Source organism: Aptenodytes patagonicus, chromosome 8 (genome assembly GCF_965638725.1).
Source record: "Aptenodytes patagonicus chromosome 8, bAptPat1.pri.cur, whole genome shotgun sequence".
Taxonomy (NCBI): Eukaryota; Metazoa; Chordata; class Aves; order Sphenisciformes; family Spheniscidae; genus Aptenodytes; species Aptenodytes patagonicus.
In genome coordinates, this window is record NC_134956.1 from 4,726,789 (window position 1) to 4,744,352 (window position 17,564).

General features: G+C 34.2%; 2 protein-coding genes across 2 annotated transcripts in view; one reads left to right on the forward strand and one right to left on the reverse strand.

Moving 5' to 3' along the window:
• The window catches only part of CENPP (centromere protein P), a 159,670-nt gene that overhangs the window by 17,545 nt on the left and 124,561 nt on the right, over positions 1-17,564 (forward strand). Inside the window, exon 6 of the mRNA XM_076346037.1 lies at positions 720-816. Coding sequence (XP_076202152.1) covers positions 720-816 — 97 coding nt within the window. The remainder of the gene's footprint in view (positions 1-719; positions 817-17,564) is intronic.
• OGN (osteoglycin) lies at positions 3,499-15,866 on the reverse strand. The gene is made up of 7 exons (XM_076346036.1): positions 15,691-15,866; positions 14,806-15,058; positions 10,404-10,488; positions 8,303-8,461; positions 7,469-7,671; positions 6,790-6,885; positions 3,499-6,281 (listed from the first exon to the last, which is right to left on the reverse strand). The coding sequence occupies exons 2-7, from the start codon at positions 14,971-14,973 to the stop codon at positions 6,111-6,113; spliced, it is 882 nt and encodes a 293-aa protein (XP_076202151.1). The 5' UTR covers positions 14,974-15,058; positions 15,691-15,866; the 3' UTR covers positions 3,499-6,110.

The following is a 17,564-nucleotide window of genomic DNA, read 5'->3' on the forward strand; positions in this document are numbered from 1 at the left end:
GGCACTAAGGTCTCTGCACTCCACTTCTCAGTTACAGATTTATCGGCATCTGTCTTCCCCCATCCTGCCTCACTCCCTAATTATTGAGAATATCACTATCTTCCTTAATAGCAGATAAATCAAGATTTAACTGTATATCAAAAGTTTTGGTTTAGATGTGATGTATGATCTAATGAACAGACCTTCTTGCTTACTGAAGTTTCAAGGTTAATCTTGAAAAGCTGAATGTCATGTGGGCAGAGGCAGATAATGTGTCATGCAAAGATTTAGTTGAATAGGACAAATCTCAGGAATATTCAAAGCTTAGAGATGCAATTTGGTAAATCTTACCAATTTTGTAGGTTAAAGTTTTACTATGCAACATCTTGGAATTTATTTAGAAAACAGGAGTATTGGATGAACAAGCATAAAGTCAAACTAAGATTTTACAGGCGACTACTTTGTCAACTTATCACATTTTACATATAAGACTAACTTTATTGCTGCTTACCTTCCTGAGGAGTTGAAAACGCTGGTTTATAAATGAATTCTTCAAATTTTTTTCAATGTCTTACACTACAGCTTTTTTTTCTTGTCACAATTTTTTTGTGATTTCTGGCTTCAAATTTGAACCATACTAATCACGAATTCTTTAAGGGAAAAAGTGCATATTTTAGGCTATAGAATTGGTACATCTGACTAGTACTGTTTAGATTAAACCATATATTTTTCTTTTGTAGCACTGAAGAACAGGGAAATCTTTTAACGTTTTTCAGAAGCCTTTCATCTTATGCTGAGTGGTATGAACATCGCAGATGCACCTTCCTGCATTTCAAGGTAATGTCTATCAAGTCTTTATATATCAGTACTTTAAGTTCTTTAAGTAGTTCATTAAGACAGCGCAATGGAGGTGAAATTAGCACTGTAGTGCAGTATGTGAATCTTAATTTTGTATGTTGTGGAGAAGAGAACGTCAGCTGAAGATTTTTGTGTTGTGTTCAAGGGGTAATGCCCTTGCTTGGTATTTGTCTTGATTTTTATCATGCTATTGCTGTGTTCCTCATACATGGGGGAAAATAAGAATATCTGTGCCTTCCTGTGGGGGAGTAAGTTTTTCATTGGTATTACATTTCATTTTGAACAACAAAAATGGCAAAAGAAGAAATCAAAAGAAAATAACATTTGTAGTCTTTGGCATTTCAATGTTAGTTCTGAAGGACTGGATCTGTCTCTCTTGAAAATGTGGCAGCATGTGTTTGGGTGACAGCAATTCCAGTTCTGAAATGTTGTACTTGAGTGGGAAATAAACTGTTCCTCACTCTTAACTGGAACATAGTATTTGAACTTAGTTTTAAATTACCATTATTTGGCTTGTTTGCTTTGTGTAAAGGTACTGGTTGTAACGTAACTATTTCTTGGAGCAAAAATACTGCAGTCTTACAGATACAGAACATCTTATATGATGATTAATGCTAGAGGAAGATGTTTAGCTGCTTAATTGTGCATAGTTTTTTAGTTCAGTTTTATTTAGCTCAAGCATTTACTGTCATTAAACTCAACACCATCTTTGCTTTTCAGCTGTAGTATGAAGTGGGAACTGCTTTGTTTCCAATTTTTTGAATCTTTTAGGCCTTTGAGTTCTGTGCTAGATTAATCAATTTCTATTATCAATTAACCGGATTAAAAAAAAAAGTACTAATTTCTGATAATGTTATAAAATAATCCTGTCCTCAGCTGAGTAATAAACTGATGTTGTCTAATCCTGCTTGTTGTTGTATAAGGACTTGTCTTTAATCCCTCCATAGAGAAGGCAGAGCACCAAGGGCTTTATGGCTTTGTGGTGTGGGTTTTTTGATTGTTTTTTTCAACTTCACTTGATGCTTTCTGATCCTTAGATCAGCCTCAGACAGCAGTCGCTGTGGTTTCTGGGGCAGTGATTCAGCGAACTGTTGTAAATAGTTCTCATTTTAAAATTCAGTACAAAAATGAAAAACCAGAAAGATAGCTCTAGAGATGATTTTTAAATTGTCATGTGTATCTTAAGCAGTTTTAAAAAGTGTTTGTTCAGATGTTGAGTGTAAACAATGAAGGGATGTATTCATTGCTAAAAGATGTGTGAAGATAAATTCATTGAAGACATATATTACAAGTTTGTCAACATTACAAATATTCTTTCTAAAGGTATTTTTCTTTCCATGGACAAAGATGCTGTTGAGAAAGGCAAACCAATTTGGGAGAATATTTATCAAATATGATTGACTATGGACTTATGAAGAGTTTTTTAGGCTGCCTTATTTCTGCTAGCATTAGTAATGATTTCATTTAGAAATAGAAGACTCTGAGGTGAGAATTAGTAAAGGGTTCAAAGATCAAATCTGATAATTCCAGTAACCAGATTGCTAAGGAGAATGTGCATTTGTCACTTAATATTCTGTAGTAATTTGTGTGAAAGCGACTAGAAGTATGTTTTTAACACTTGCATAAAAACAAGTGAAGAGTCTTATCCTGTTAATATTCACACTTGGACAACATTAAAAAATGAGTTTAATCTTTGTTTTTTTTTTTCTACCTGCTTGCTAGGCTTCAAGTATATAGGCAGGTAACTGTGCACAGTGTTGGAGAGAAGACTATTTGAGGTGGAGTTCTGGGTTTATAGCTTTTCTATTATTTTGTTATTTAAAAGAAAATTACCCAGGCTGTTAAGTAGAAATAGACAGTGCTTCTAATAGTTTTCTCACAGTGTAGTGTAAAAACAGGAAAGGTAGATTATTTTTTCTTTTCTGTTAGTTTTGGTACCTGAGAAGAAGGGAATAATGTAGAAATGATTGAATACTTCAAATAATAATGAATGTTTGAGATGAATAATAATTGCAAGTTTCAAGCAAAGATGGATAGCACAGTATTTCTAAAAAGTTGACTGTCACAAATGGCGGTTTTGTAGTAAGAGTTTTCACAGTTAACAAGAGTAATGGTGGGATGAATAACTCAGATTAAGCAAAAAGCAATTTAAAATATACATTGATTTGACTGTAAGCAGGCTTTCCTAGAAAGCAGAGGCAGGTTTAGGTTGGTGTGAGTAGAGCAATGTTCAGTTGTAAGCATTTTGTGCTCTGCTTTATATACTCCCTGATACTGTGCTTTAGCAGTTGTGGTTTTTTTACTGAAACAGGTTAGTCTACAACTTACGTGCTTCATGCACACACACACAATCAAGAGTTGAGCATACCATGACTACCCTCTGCTGCTTCTCCTCTATTCTACCGAAAAAATCTACAAGTGCTTTAAATAGATTTTTGAAGGGGTGAGTGAAGTGTCCCACAAGTCTTTTGTATGGCATTACTTGTATGGCAGGTCTTACTGTATTGCCACAACAAATATTATGTCTGCAAAATGGATTTACATCTGCAAATAATTTTCTGATCTGGACGCACCCTTAGTCAGCTATGAGGCTGAACAACTGAAGCATGTTGGCATTGCTGGAAGAGCAGATTGTTGAAGCTGATATTGATAAACAAGAAAAAAAATTCAAGTTTTATTGGAAATACAGAACAGAAATGAGTGATAAGAAAAAAATAGAATGGTGTACATTCAGTTTGATATTAGTACTGGTCACACAAATAGAAGGCAAAAAGTCCTGCTTACTGAAGCCCATCTCACTTAATGCTCTGAGTTAACTTGCTATGAATGGGGAAAGTAAATTAAAACATATCAGGTAATATATTGCCTGCATGAGGCATTCAGCAGGTACCAGTTGTCTACTTTGGTTTACTCACAAAATATTAAGAGCATTAATTAGTGTTACTGTTGATATTTAGTACTTTTTCAAAAATATATACAACATTTTAATGTAAAATTAATAATGTGGTAGTGGTTAGGTCTTAGAGTGTTTACATATGTTTATATATTACATAAATGTGCATATATTTGTGTATACACATATAATTGTTTTCATAGGAAGAGTTTTGGTGATATTTACCGATTCTACCAATTCTGGAAAGAGCTTTATTTAGTAATAATGATTTGTGATGAGAATAAGATCAGAGGCCACTGCTTATGTAACGTTATTACATTTACACTTCTAGCTGTCTTTTCTCCATCTCAGACATTTATCAAAAGAAGGATGAGAGAATTGGTGGCTTTCATTTTTTCTAGTGTAAATTTGACTTGAAGTTGGAATGTATTTTTACATGCTTTGGGGTTATTTTTTACCTTTTGCTTAAAGCCTGGAAACATCAAAGTTTTATGACTTACATGCAAAAAAAGAAAACCAAGTACTATTCTCACTGTCAGACTTTGTTTTGTTCTCAGTTGTATTAAGTCAATGGAATTTGTTTCTTGTTATACCAGGTAACTTAAAATGGAAAATATTGGGGATTGCTATGTCTTTCTCGGGTAATGGATTCAGGGCAAAAATATTTGTGTCCTGCATTTCATAATTGCATCCTCTTTCCAGAAAGATGAGCCCACAGTTGATGCTTGACATAGTCACTTACCTCAGTAACTTTCAGTCACTTTTTCTCAACACTCTTAGTGGCAGAGCATCAGTATGTTCAGAATTAAGCGTGCACTTAATTCCCCATAGCACAAGCACTAACAAATCAAGGCTTAGCTAAATAAGATAAACAAAACTAATACAAAATATCTTGTAAAATCAGTATTCTAGATGTAGTGATACATCATCATGCATTTGATGCTTAACTATTTCTACAAATTAGGAATCTATACTAGCTTCAAAATTAGTATGAAGTTGATCTGGTAATAGTAAGTAGCACACTTTTGACATTCATTTATCTGAAGAGTTTATGCCTGTGTTAGGTATTTGAAGGGGGGAAAGTGAAAATGAAATGTCAGAAATATAAAGTTGTTTGTTTAAAATCATCACATCCTGTATCAATTATGTACAGTTTTAGGTGAATTGACTGTTGAGGCCTGCATGCATCAATTTGTGTTTTTAATACACTGCATGGTTTAAAGTAGTTGAGTGAAATGATGCTAGTTTAATTTTCTTGAAGTTAACACTATTTTTTTAGATTAATGATAGAATCAACTTTTTTTTAAATTTAAAGATCTGATTTGATTTTTCCCTAATGAGCGAAAGTATTGTTGTACAAGGGTACTTCTGTTTCTTTGCACTGGCATCTAGCTGAAATCTTACTTATTTACAGGTAAAAACATTAATTCAGCTTTGCTGTTAATTATATTGTCACATTTCCTTGTCAAGAAAAAGCAGTGGAACAAGGCTCAGTCTACATCATGTTAATAACAAAGATACTTGGAGTCATATTATGCTGTACTTGGACCATTGTATTAAAATGGGAAGCTGGTGTTGCAGACATGACTCTTGTGAGTACAGCTGAGCAAAATTTATATATTTCAATTAAAAATACCTTGTGTAAAAATAAAATACATATATATTATATATATACACACACACTCTTAGATTATTTTGAAAGCAGAATAGTAGAAAGAGAATTAACACATCTTTGAAAAGTTCCACTTGCTGTGTTGCTTGGTACACTAAGCCTGAATAGGAATTATTCTCATTTTCTGCAAACCAAGTTTTTAAGGAAGCTTTAATGAAGTTAAGCTTTGAGAAGTTCTATTTCTAAACATAACTTTCTTTTGTATGCAACTTCATCCAATACACTTTCGAAGGTCAACTGAAAAAGTTTCATTTCAGATTAAAAAAATGGGATTGGAATTAGGATGTAGTTTTCTTCTGTAGCTTGCTCAAAGAATGTTTTGCGTTTATTTGAAAGTAAAATGTAGTGATTATTCTGGGTACTGATAAAGAATGTGAACAAGCAGTTACTTGTGTGATTTTACCTACCTGTAAAGAATATGTGGTGAAATAAAAGTTGAGAAGATATGTGTGTGCATATATGTATTTTTACACTTTCATTAACAGAAAAGTTTCTGAAAGCATGGGTGACATTGTAACTACTAAATGAAGTGGCTGTTTTGAAACAGTTATTTCAGAGGAGAACCACATTTCAACATAGTAAAAGGTTCTGGGTATGCAGGTAAACGGCATTAGTAAGGGAGAGGATATAAACATGTAAACAGAGGAAAAAGAATAATCTTCTGTTACCATGTTTAAGTTTTGGCATGTATAATTACGTAAGTAGTGGCTAGTAGTATGTTCCTACAGGCAGTGTTCTCAAGCAGGAAAAAGCATTAACATGCTTTGCCAAGAGGATCGGATTGCCTTCCATCCTTATCTCATCCATGCTTGTGCGGATGTAACGTGTGTTATTAGATTTGCAGAATGTGTCGTCGGTGATTGTAGTAATATTGTTGTACTGCAAAACAAAACATTTTTTAATAAATAAATACACACCCATGTATATATACACACCCCCATATAAGTTGAAGTATTTTCAAACTTTAATTTTATTCCTCTTACCCTCCCATTTTATTGTCATTGGGATTGATTTGTGTATATTATAGGTATGTAAGAATCAAGTCTCCTCAAACTAATCAATGAGCTGATAAGCAGTTTGAGGTTGTTATTGATGTTTGAAATGTATCGTTGATAAAAGGTTATTGCTTATTTTTACCGTTTCCTACCCTTGATATACAGAAACTAGTCAGAAATTCTTGCACAGTAATTAGCTAACAAACAACTTGGGAATGCTGAATGGTTGTGGCCACACAGAGTAGAGGTAAATTGTTTTATTTGGAGGACCATTAGACAACTGTAGGAGAACTACAGTGTGAACTGTTTTAAAAGACAGTGGGTTTGGTTTGAAGTGTGTAACTAATGAGGCTATTTGTAATAGAATGTTAAGGAAATACTTTAAAAAGTACCTGAAGGTGAAGAATACGCAGACTTTCCGGTAAGTTAAGGGGAACAGATTCCAGTGCGTTATGTCCTAAGTAGAGGTAGGCCAAATTTGTCAGCCTCTAACAGAAAGAAAGGGAGATTATTAATGCTGATATTACTTACTTGAGGTTAAGTAACTTGTGCCTGTTACAAGACATCAATATTTTTTTTCTGATCACATAGAAAGCCTGTCAAGTGATCTAACATGAAACATTCTTTTGCTGTGAACGTTGATTTCTGTTGTATCAAGAAACTCATAGACAGGCCTATGTTTTGGAAATTTCAGTGTCGGCTTATTGGTTATAAAACTTAAGAGCACTATAAAGCTATATCCTTGTTTATTAGTATTTATGTGGTCCTCAGGACTGTATTTGAGCCATCAATTTTTGAATCGAGTTTTTCTTTGCATGTAAGAGAGAAAGGAATTAGGTAAGGTATTTTGTAGAAATGTTTTTTTTTTATATGAACGACATGAGAGAATGAGTGCACAAAGGTCTATTATTCCAAAGTGCCTTAAAAACAAAACAAAAGCTGGAAAGCGTCTTCACTGTAGTTTGTTTCTTAGATTACAAAAATATAGAAAAATTCATTTGGTGGTATACTGGATAGTATGGTTACTAATTTTATTTGCTTTGGTTACCTAAATTATTGTCTCTTACTTACTTTGAAAGCATTTGCTTTGATTCCTCTGCTCTTGATTCTATTCTGGTTTGCATTAAATGTTGTTAGTTTGGGAGGTAGAACAGGAAGTTTTAGAAGTCGATTTTCAGCAAGAGAAAGTTCTTCCAATAGCAGAAGCTTTGAAAAGGCTCCATCTTCTATTTCTTCTATCCTATTTCCACTAAAATCAATTCTTCTCAAGGTAGCTTTACACAAAAGAAATGAAAATCTAAATATTGAATTTATAATTACATGGCACGTGAAACATGTATGGTTGTATATGTTAAATGTTACACTGTTGGCTGCACCATCCTGAGTGTGATCTGCAAATGTAAATACTACTAAAATATGGATAAAAATCCACATTTGGCTTTCCTCATGGTCTTAAATTAAAAAAAAAAAGGAAAATACTTTGCATCCTTCCTTTTTTTTTTTTTTTTTTTTTTTTAGAGACAACATGATTTCAGATATTCATAGAATTTGTCATGTTGTAGAGTGAGATAGCTGGGAGAGATGTCCCTGGAGCATCTGAAGGGAAAATAATACCTGGTCGTTTAAGACTGGCTGGGATGCAGAGTTAAATTTTATTTTTAGCAAACTGCTCTTTCTCTGATTGTGTGGGAATATTAAGATGGATATGTGGGCCAAAATGGGTTTCCATATTGCCTTCACAGTTCCTGTTCTAATACAAACATTCGATTAAAAAGTAATACACATAATGAAATCTAGCAAAGTATAAAATGTATCTTATTTTGGTAATCTTGGCATACTATTAAGGGACAACAACTTCAAATATACTGTCAGGTAAATGGAAATTAAAGTTTGAACGTTACTTACTAATGTCAGCAAAATCTGAGACTGCTATCCTTTTTATTTTGTTAAATCGTGCATAAAGATACGCTGTTTCCTTTGGCAGTGGGGGTACAGCTTCGATGTCTATTTCCTCGCAGTACACTGATCCGCTTAAACACACACAGAGCAGACAAGTAGGTAAATCTGAAAGCAAATTATTTTGAGTAGACAGTTAAAAGTTATTCAACTAACTTAAGCTTGAATATTCAAAATAGAATTTTCTCTGGTATCTTTTAAGATTTCCCATCATTGCATTTTTTTAAAAATTCTATTCACATCAAGTTCTGAAAAGATTTAATATTCTGAACTTTTTTGTTTTGTATTCTTTTTATTGTGCATAATTTCCCAGTGTATATTTTCTGTTCTTATCTGGGCATGTCTTGAAATGCTATTAATTGATCTTAATTCATTTTCACTCTTTAATTGACTTAGAGTATTGTGAAGTTGAAAACTGCAACTCTGTGGCCATGTTAGATGTCATGTTTAGAACCATTCTTTTGAAAAGAGAAATCCACGCAGGAGAAACATCTGGCAACACACGCATTTGACACTGTAATTGCATTGGAACATTTCTGGCAGGGTTGTGTATACTGTGTTACTCCTAGCTACTATTTTGTCTAATTCTTTTTATAAAAACTCCAGCGATTATGATTGTATAATTACTTTAGGCAATCTGTTCCCGTTTTTTAACTGAGGTTTTTTCACAGCTGTTATTTTAAGTAATGAGAGAAACTCTATCTTTTTTAAATGCAGTTTGAGCCTATTATGGCTTGTCCTGTTCCTCATAGACATTAGTAGAGTATTAGTAATTTCTGCTTTGCATTAATCCCGTATGACAGCAATATTAAAATACATCTAATAAATATGGCTTTCAGTCCAGTTTCATCACCGCTGCTATCTGATCTACTGTGTCTTCTGTATTGTGAGATTTTTGGTTAGCTTCCAACTTGGTCTGTCTGTAGTACAAAGAGTAGTGTCATACTGCTAGGTAGTTTGTTATTGCTACGTAGCAAAATAGGATCTTCCCCAAGCAGAAAAGAGTTATAGAAGTAGCCAGTCAATACTGGGAAGCCAACCCAGTAAGTATAATAGAGTAATTCTTTTTTTTCTTACAGAAGTACTGCAGAGAATGGAATTGAGATTTTGAGCTTTATCTTTGTGAATAGTACCATTTGTTAGACTTCAGAGTTCTGCACCGCTTGCCTTTTTTGATTGTGTCTTGTTTGTCATCTGCTAGAGTGTAGGAAATGGAAAATGATTGTGAAACAATGTTGTCGCTATTTAAAAGGCAACAGTTTTTATGCTTGTCTTTGACTAGGAGCTCTGGTGTTCTTACAGATCTGTTCCGCTTTTGATGGGGGCTTGTTGACAGATGCTATTTGGCAACAACTAACCTTGATTAAAACTTTGGTGGAGATTGACACTCCAGTGGTCTTGCTGAATCATCAGTTATTTTTGGCAGTTTAGATCACAGATACACCCGAAATGTGTGTCTTTTTTTCAGTGCTCTGTTTGGCAGACACGTTGTTCCTTTCACATTTAGAAGTCATTGTGGTTAGGAGAAATCTGGACAATACACCTCAGAGCCTGTAGGAAACTTAGGCTAGTGAAGAATGTTCCTGATGTATTTTAACCATTGACCTCCCTGATCATCAGATGTGAGATCATCAACTGTGAGAATAGCCAGTTCTTCGAAGAAATCTGTTTGAGTAATTTAAGCACATCATATTTCATCATTACTTGGTTAAACTGTGGAACTTATTGGGGTGTGTATTTTGTTTTTCTTGGTTGTCTTGTCTAACTTATTTAACTTGGGTGCATCTCTACAGCAAATGTGACCAGGTTAGTCTGTAGAGATTCTTATAAGCTGTGCTTTGTGTATTCGGAGTTTACCTGAGGATCCTTTAAATTTTTTCTGCCTGCTCCATCAGAAGTTAGAAGACTTTCCACAGGAGATATGAAAGATATTTGTAAATGAAAAGATAAATTCTATATCCCTTGTCATCCTTTGTATATTAAATTTTCATATTAAAATATGTTCCTTTGGAGAGCTTAAATGTTACAGTATTTGTATCAATTAACTTACTTGTATCCTTTGTTGGTGGTATGTTGCGTTCGCTGTCATCCCCTTGCAGTCTTAAGGAAGTGTCGAGAGAAACATTTGTTCCATCCTTTGTGTTGAGAGCAAATGTTATTTTAAAAAACAAACAGCAAACAAAAAACCAGAGTATTACAAGGATCTGAAATAGCAGGACTTTTAAAAATGAGCTTCCTACGACATACCTCCTTATGACATTTAATTTTTAAAATATTCTTATATGCTGGATGACTAATGTGATATATTATCCCTTTTGTAGATGAGCTCTTCACTTTGAAAGGCAAGAAGGAAAGACGGTGCTGCTAGTGTTCTTCAGAAAAGTAAAGTTCTTTAGGAAAGAACAGTAGACACAAAAATAGAGAGAAAGTATAGACTATATGGTGGGAAGGAATATGTAAGCAATGGGTATCTACAAAAACCTGGAGTTCTGAAGATAGATTTTGCACATCATGCAAAATTTGATAGGATTCTTGTGAATGTTAGTTGTATTTTTTTTTGTTTTACCCAAATAATCTCAGTAAAATAACATTTCTTTGTATTTAAACTTATTCAGAATTCCCTGTTGAGGTAGTCATTGCATCTTTTCAATTGCAGGACACCTCAGTTTATAAACATGTTCCTTTCAAGTACTGGCTGAAATTTAGCAATTCATTTCCATTAACTGCACTTAAGTCTGTTTACCACCTGGGCTGCTAACAGAAAGGGCCTTTTGTGATGCAGGAAATGGTAGTCAGGTTTTCACTGAATACCGTAGGAATTTTACAGAATTACATGCTACTTCTAGAATTATAGTATACATACAGTGGGTTATACTATGACTTGCATGTATTAAGGGGATTTTTAGGTTGACTGTGGCAATTGTGCTTGGCTAGCATCATTCATTGTCTTTTTTGATGGGGAATAGTTGTAGGACAGAGTAAGACAATAGGCTTTTTGGTCTGCGTTGCTATTGAAAACACATGGGGAAAAGTATACTATCAGGTGCAGAAGATGTTTTTCTTTAAATGTGCTTAAGGATCAGGCCCTGGCAGGAGTACGATCCCTTGTTGAAGAGAGCTTCTTATGCACTGTGAGTGCTCACAAGTGAACCAATTTTTTTTATTATTATTTTTTTAAATTCTTCCCCATTCAGGCATGTAGATAGTTTATCTACTAGAGCAATATGAAAGTTACTTTTGATACTAACTTTGTTTTATTTAGTATTTGTTGCTTGCATATATTTTACTGTGGGGAATTCTTGTATTCTGCAAAATAAAACCCTCAAGCTTGACATAAAGCCTGAGAAACAAATATCTTGGCCAGCCTCTGTCATTTTGACCCTTTTTTAGCCTGTGAATCATCCATCCCTTGACTCTTCCCTGCATCTGTCTATTCAGGCTATGGCTCTTTTTGGCCTGTTGTTTTTGTGTAAAGTTTGGGATAGGTTGGTTTGTTCTAGTAAGGCTTTTATACCCAAGTTAGAATGTTGGCAACAGTTTAGCAGTTGTAGTGTGAAACTTGTGTAGGGTAAGAGCTTTTGCAGTGTTGGGTGTAGAGAAGCTGGGGGGTGTGAGCTGAACAGTTAGACTCAAACAAGCAGCAAATCTTACAGAAGGTTTCTGCAAAAATGTTTAGCTTGCATAGATATGTTGATTAGGCATATGAAGACATGGTCCTTGACTGAGGTATCCATGCCAATAGACACTTCTGCATAGATGGACTTATAATAGAACAACTGCACTTCTATTGTTGTAGTGTGTTTGGCTCATAAGGGACTTTTTTAATATGCTTGTATGAAGAACATGTTTGCTGACATAGCATATCTGTACCAGGTGTAGGTTTCTAGTACAGTATCCTACTGGAGGTGTGATCTATGAAAAAGTATATGTAAGTTCTTTGCAGAATACAGTGTACAACTAATTTCTGCAAGTGGGAAATGTCAGCAAAAAATAAAACTAATTATTTGCAGAATACTGTTAAATCCATAACATTAAACAACAGATTCCACCCCCCAACATCCCCCCCCCCCCCAAAAAAAAAAAAAGTAGTATAAATAACCAATATATTAGAAGTATTTCCTGGTCAGCTATAAAAATTCCTAGCGTGGAACATCAGTGCAGAAGATTGTTTGGATTATAACTACAGAAAGTTCATTACCTGCATATGTAGGGAATGCACTGAAGGAATATTGGCCTACTTACATACTTAAATTCCACCTGCCTCTTGCACTTTACTCCACAGACATGAATTACTCATACAAAACCCCAATAACATTCATCTTTATAGCACACAAAGGTCTATAAAGCTGACAGTTTATATTCAATGGAATGAATTAGTCCAGATAAGAGATGGTGTCTAACTGGATGGTTCTGTTCTGTTGTGGAAATTAAGATTTCATCTTTTTAAACTTCTAATATTTTTATTCGAGATGAGTGGCTGTGGTTTCAAATAATAATCGTAATAATTTTTGCTTGGCTGACCTTTTCCTTAGTAGTAGACTAAGGTTCACTTCATTTGGTTGATCACTAACACAAATAGATTTCTTCTGATGTTTTCACTAAAATTCTTTTTTCTAACTGTGTGTTGAAGCACATGGTAAGGAGTTAAATTTGTCATGCAAGATAGATTTCTGACTGGGCACGTTTGAGGAAGTTGTTGGCATGTATTTCAGTTACGGTTAACACTCAAAATATTCTGGGAGCTAGAATTTGTGCAAGAAATGAATAGAAGATTTGTTTGCACATCCCATGATTTAAATTGGGAACGCTGGAACTTGTATAGATGTATTTGTTGCACATAAGGAACTAATTTATTATTTTGCAATGAAAACATGTAATTGGAGAACTGACCTGATGGAAATAATGACCGACTGCATTCCTAGAATTATCCTAAGCAGAACTGTTGGCCTTCAGAAGACCTCTAGTTTATAGCACTGCCAGTACGGACTTTGATTAGTCTGTGGCACATCTGTTGGCACCATTTTCTTGTAGGTATACTCCTTGTTGTTCTTTTTACTGAAACAGTAGCGTATTCTTATTAGAACGATTTTAGTAATGAATGTCATCTGATACTGTGCCTAACTAGTTAAAGTTAACATTTTTAGTATTTTTTAAAAAAACTTAGTTGTGAGTGGATAGCCACCTATTAGTTAAGAGTCATTTAAATGGTCTCTTTTTCATAGGTTTATGAAACACGTTACTTCATCACTGTGGCAGATGTCAGATTTCAAAATACCTTAGACTTTTTTTTTAATATAAATATGTAGCTGCTGTTTTTAGTCTAACAGTGGAAAGCTATAATTTAAGTAGAATTGGGAAAATATTAAAAAGGTATACAGAAGTGGTTTTTCTATATATGTGCTGCAATTTTTTACTTACATTAATTATCTTTTGCTGTCATCTTTTTTCTTGTTTATTAGGCTAAGTTATTGTAACAAGTACAGTTAGTATTAATGAAAACTTCCTTGAATTTATTAATACTTGGTTGTTACCGCTTTGTTTGGATATGTGGTATTTTCCTTGGCAACTAGTCTTGGGGCAATCATTGTTAATTTTTCTTCCGTCTGCCTGATCAATGTTGTATCTCATTCTCTTGATGAGAGAGAGGTCCTGTCCGAGTCAGTCTGAACAGAGGTATGAGGTTTTTAACTGTCCCTGTCAGCTGAGGCTGTTGCACTTCATTTAACTCTCTTCTGGTTTTGTGTCCTCTGCTTAAGTGTTTAAATTAAAAGGCATGTATGTGGCACATAGCAAAAAAAGTTCGGAATTGACCGTTTGGGGGTGCTGGCGAGTGTCATGAGGTATATAGTCTTTATTGCTACCTTTAAGACTCTCAAAGTGTTAATAATGTAGGTGACTACCGCAGGACTGGACGTTCCATACTAGTTCAGGACTGCTAAACTGTTGAGTTGCAAAAAAACCAAACCACCCACCCCTGAAAAACCAAGGCACAAAACTTGATAGTTTGGTAAGTCAAAAGAGAAACTGCGGTTTATGCTGGCAGGTTATGTCCAATAAAAAGTACTGTTTCAAGTATTACTTTGCTATTAAAAAAAAAATTCCTAAATAAAATCACCCTCCTTGTTTTTTAAACAAACTTACTGTGTTAATACAATGTTACTCAAACTGTTGTGCTAGTATATCCCATTCTTGAAACTCTTACAACAGTAGGCACATAACTACAGCAGAGTTAAAAATGATGCTTTAGTCTTACTTGTGAAAGCCTGTCTTTTATGGGTTTCTCAAACTGTAGCAAGGGTAGTATTTTTGTGGTTTTAATTTGTGGCTTTCCCTATGTCTGAAACCATTGTATGTTTTGCTATTATTACAAGACTTTTCCATAAAACTTGCATACATGCATGTAACAATGCTTAGCAGTTAAAAATATTAAACTGATAATATAAATAAAATACCTTTCTTATATCCTTGGATTGCATTTCATAATCTTGTTGGATCAGGCTTCCCATGGTAACATCTGTATCATACTCATAAAACTGGAGTGATTCTTGCTGTATAGGTGGTGCTGAATTTGCCAAAGGTACAAACACAAACAAAAAAAAAGTAGTCTGCAAAGTCTTCATTCTTGCACGGAACAATGTATCTGGCTTTCACTGAGCTGGTGGAGATCTGCTCGTGTGTTGACTATGGAGAATATTTTCTTTGTGACTGGAAATGAAAATGCAATCCGTCAAAACAATATTTAAAGCCTAGAGGACTAGTTGGCAGGGGTTTCTAACGCATAAGGAACGTGGAAAAACTTTTAACTCTTGATATCCTTTAATTAGACTCTAGCATTATAAAACCTGTTCTTAATGTGAAAAGAAACTGGGAAATAATAAACAACATTTTCCAACTAATAAGGAAAATATTATCTTAATTGCATTTGCTTGTTTCCCAGCGTGTTATTTTTGTTAATAGCAAGAGGATTTTGTAAAGCATTTTATGAAACATTTGGCATGTATGTAGCTGAACTAATTAAAACGAGAGAGGTTCAAATGCATTTTTCTCGGTTGTCAAAATAATGATTTTCAGACCTAAATGCTCTATAACAATGATCTCTCATTGTCTTTGTCTTTACATTTGAAAGTAAACAGGAGAAGATAATTTAACACCCCCTGAATTTTTACAGGTTGTACACTTTTTCGGGGAGGAGGCTACAAACATAATCTTTAGAACATTTTAAATACACAAGAATTTTTAAAACAAATCTTTACACAGCATTTTTTCCTGTTTACGGTAATTAAGTGTTTTATTTAAGCTTTAGGTTAATATACTTTTAGGAAAAAAAGTCCACCTACCGTTTTAGCAGATTCAAAGTTCTTCTGTGATTGTCATAAAACCAGATATCCTTATCTATATGTTGACCTAAAGTGGATTAATAAAAGAGTAAAGTTATGAAACACAAATTGTTGAAATGAATACTCTTTCAAAGTTTGACAGTCTTAAAAGTGCTTTCCATGGGGTAAAAAATGCTTTGCCAGCATTCTTTCCCTGGGGTAAGAGGTAATATCCTGGAGCAGGGGGGTTGTACTTTGAATAACGTTTGTAAATGTGAAGTCTGTCTAGCTCATCCTTCTTTTGATGTTACTTGTTAAAATGGTAGCTTTCTGCTTTGTGGTGATTTACTCTTTATAATTGCTAAGGCTTTTTCTGTAAATCAAATATTAATTGTGCAAACTAGAGGTTTATAACAAGGCATGTGTTATCCATTTTGTTTAACGATTTAGCTAAGAGACAAAGCAGCTGCTTTCTGACTGAGACAGAGGTAGAGCCAAAACATACGTATACCATAATAGTCACATTTTATGAGTAATAAAATGTTTCATTATGAGTTGTATATGTTTAGAGAAGTTTCACCTAAGTATGAAATGGAAACGTTTCAGTCTGAAGAGTTCTGGAAACAAAAAATACTTTTAGAATTGTGTGTGTTGAGATTTTCAGACAAGTAATTCATGTTTAAATGCTTCGTTGAATGGTTTGTTAGGCAATTTATTGAAAAATTGGTTTCACGATAAATACTTGTTTTGAGCAAAGTTCTGTGTCAGTTCTATAGATAGCTAAGTAAACACTGTCCAGGTGTAGAATTTTCATCTGAACTACAAGCAGCACTTTTCTGGATTTCTAATGCATTTCTTCCTCCCCCATACTTTTCCTTATTATGTATTTTTGGCAGTCAGTACAAATGGGAGCCAGATGACCAACTTTAAAGTTTACAAAGTAGCTTTTTTGAGTCTTTAAAAAGTATGTAGCAATAAAATCTATTGGGAATATATTCAGGTTTACGTTTCTTTCTCATTTTCATTACTTTTTTTTTTTTTAGATAGCACTGTCAGCTAGAGTAATGTTGGGGATAAACAGTGGATCTATTTGGTTAAGTTTTCTTGTAAGTGCTGCCTTGTTTAGAAACCAGATGTCTGTAGTAAATTGGCAAATTGTAGAGTGGCTACAGCCATTTGCTGTCTAAACTTTTTTCCAGTTTATAATCAGCTACCACTTTCTGAACTCATCAGGCTTTTATAAAAACGTTTTTCGTTTAGCTCATGCAATTAAACAATGTCATAGTTTGGACTTGGAGCTTGCTCTAGAATAATGATTTTGCTGTAAGTATATACCTGAAGTATAAAGGGAAGAGGCTCAATAATAATGGAAATTGGACTCTGAATCACATTGGTTGCCATTCTGCTGCAACAATAAGAACAACAAAAGTTTTGAAGTGGCTAGGTTGTTAAGGTGTTTTCTGCTGCAGTACATAGGAACTTCAGTCAGAAGTACTGTGTGTGATAGAAAGGGTGGATTTGCTGAGGAAGGGACAGAAAAGTTGCAGTGTCAATACCATCTTACCATCCCTCATGGTTTTGTGCATGTTTCGGAAATATTGACAGCACCCTTGCTTTGTACTTACCTCTTTCCAGCTGCCATCCCCCGCCCCCCCCCACCAAACATCCATGTTAAGATTTCATCTGGCTCTGGGGCATCCAAGTTTTTCCAATGCTTGAATGTAATCAAAGAATAAATGTTCTCAGAGAAAAGTATTAAGTATTGAAGCTGAAAGCTTGATACAAAATATTAAATATATTTGTTATGCAAATTTATTTTTTAAGTACTGAAATCCTAGATTTATGTACATCTTGGGAATAGCTTAGTGTTTTCATGACAGTTTTTAAAAATGAGG

Coding starts and splice junctions, on each gene's coding strand:
- OGN (XM_076346036.1), bottom strand. CDS start 14,973: ATGAAGACTTTGCAGACTACTTTTTTTTTGTTTGTGTTTGTACCTTTG. Junction 10,489..14,805: donor AATCCAAGGATATAAGAAAG/GTATTTTATTTA, acceptor CTCAACACAAAG/GATGGAACAAATGTTTCTCT. Junction 7,672..8,302: donor CTCAGATTTTGCTGACATTA/GTAAGTAACGTT, acceptor TTTTGTGTAAAG/CTACCTTGAGAAGAATTGAT.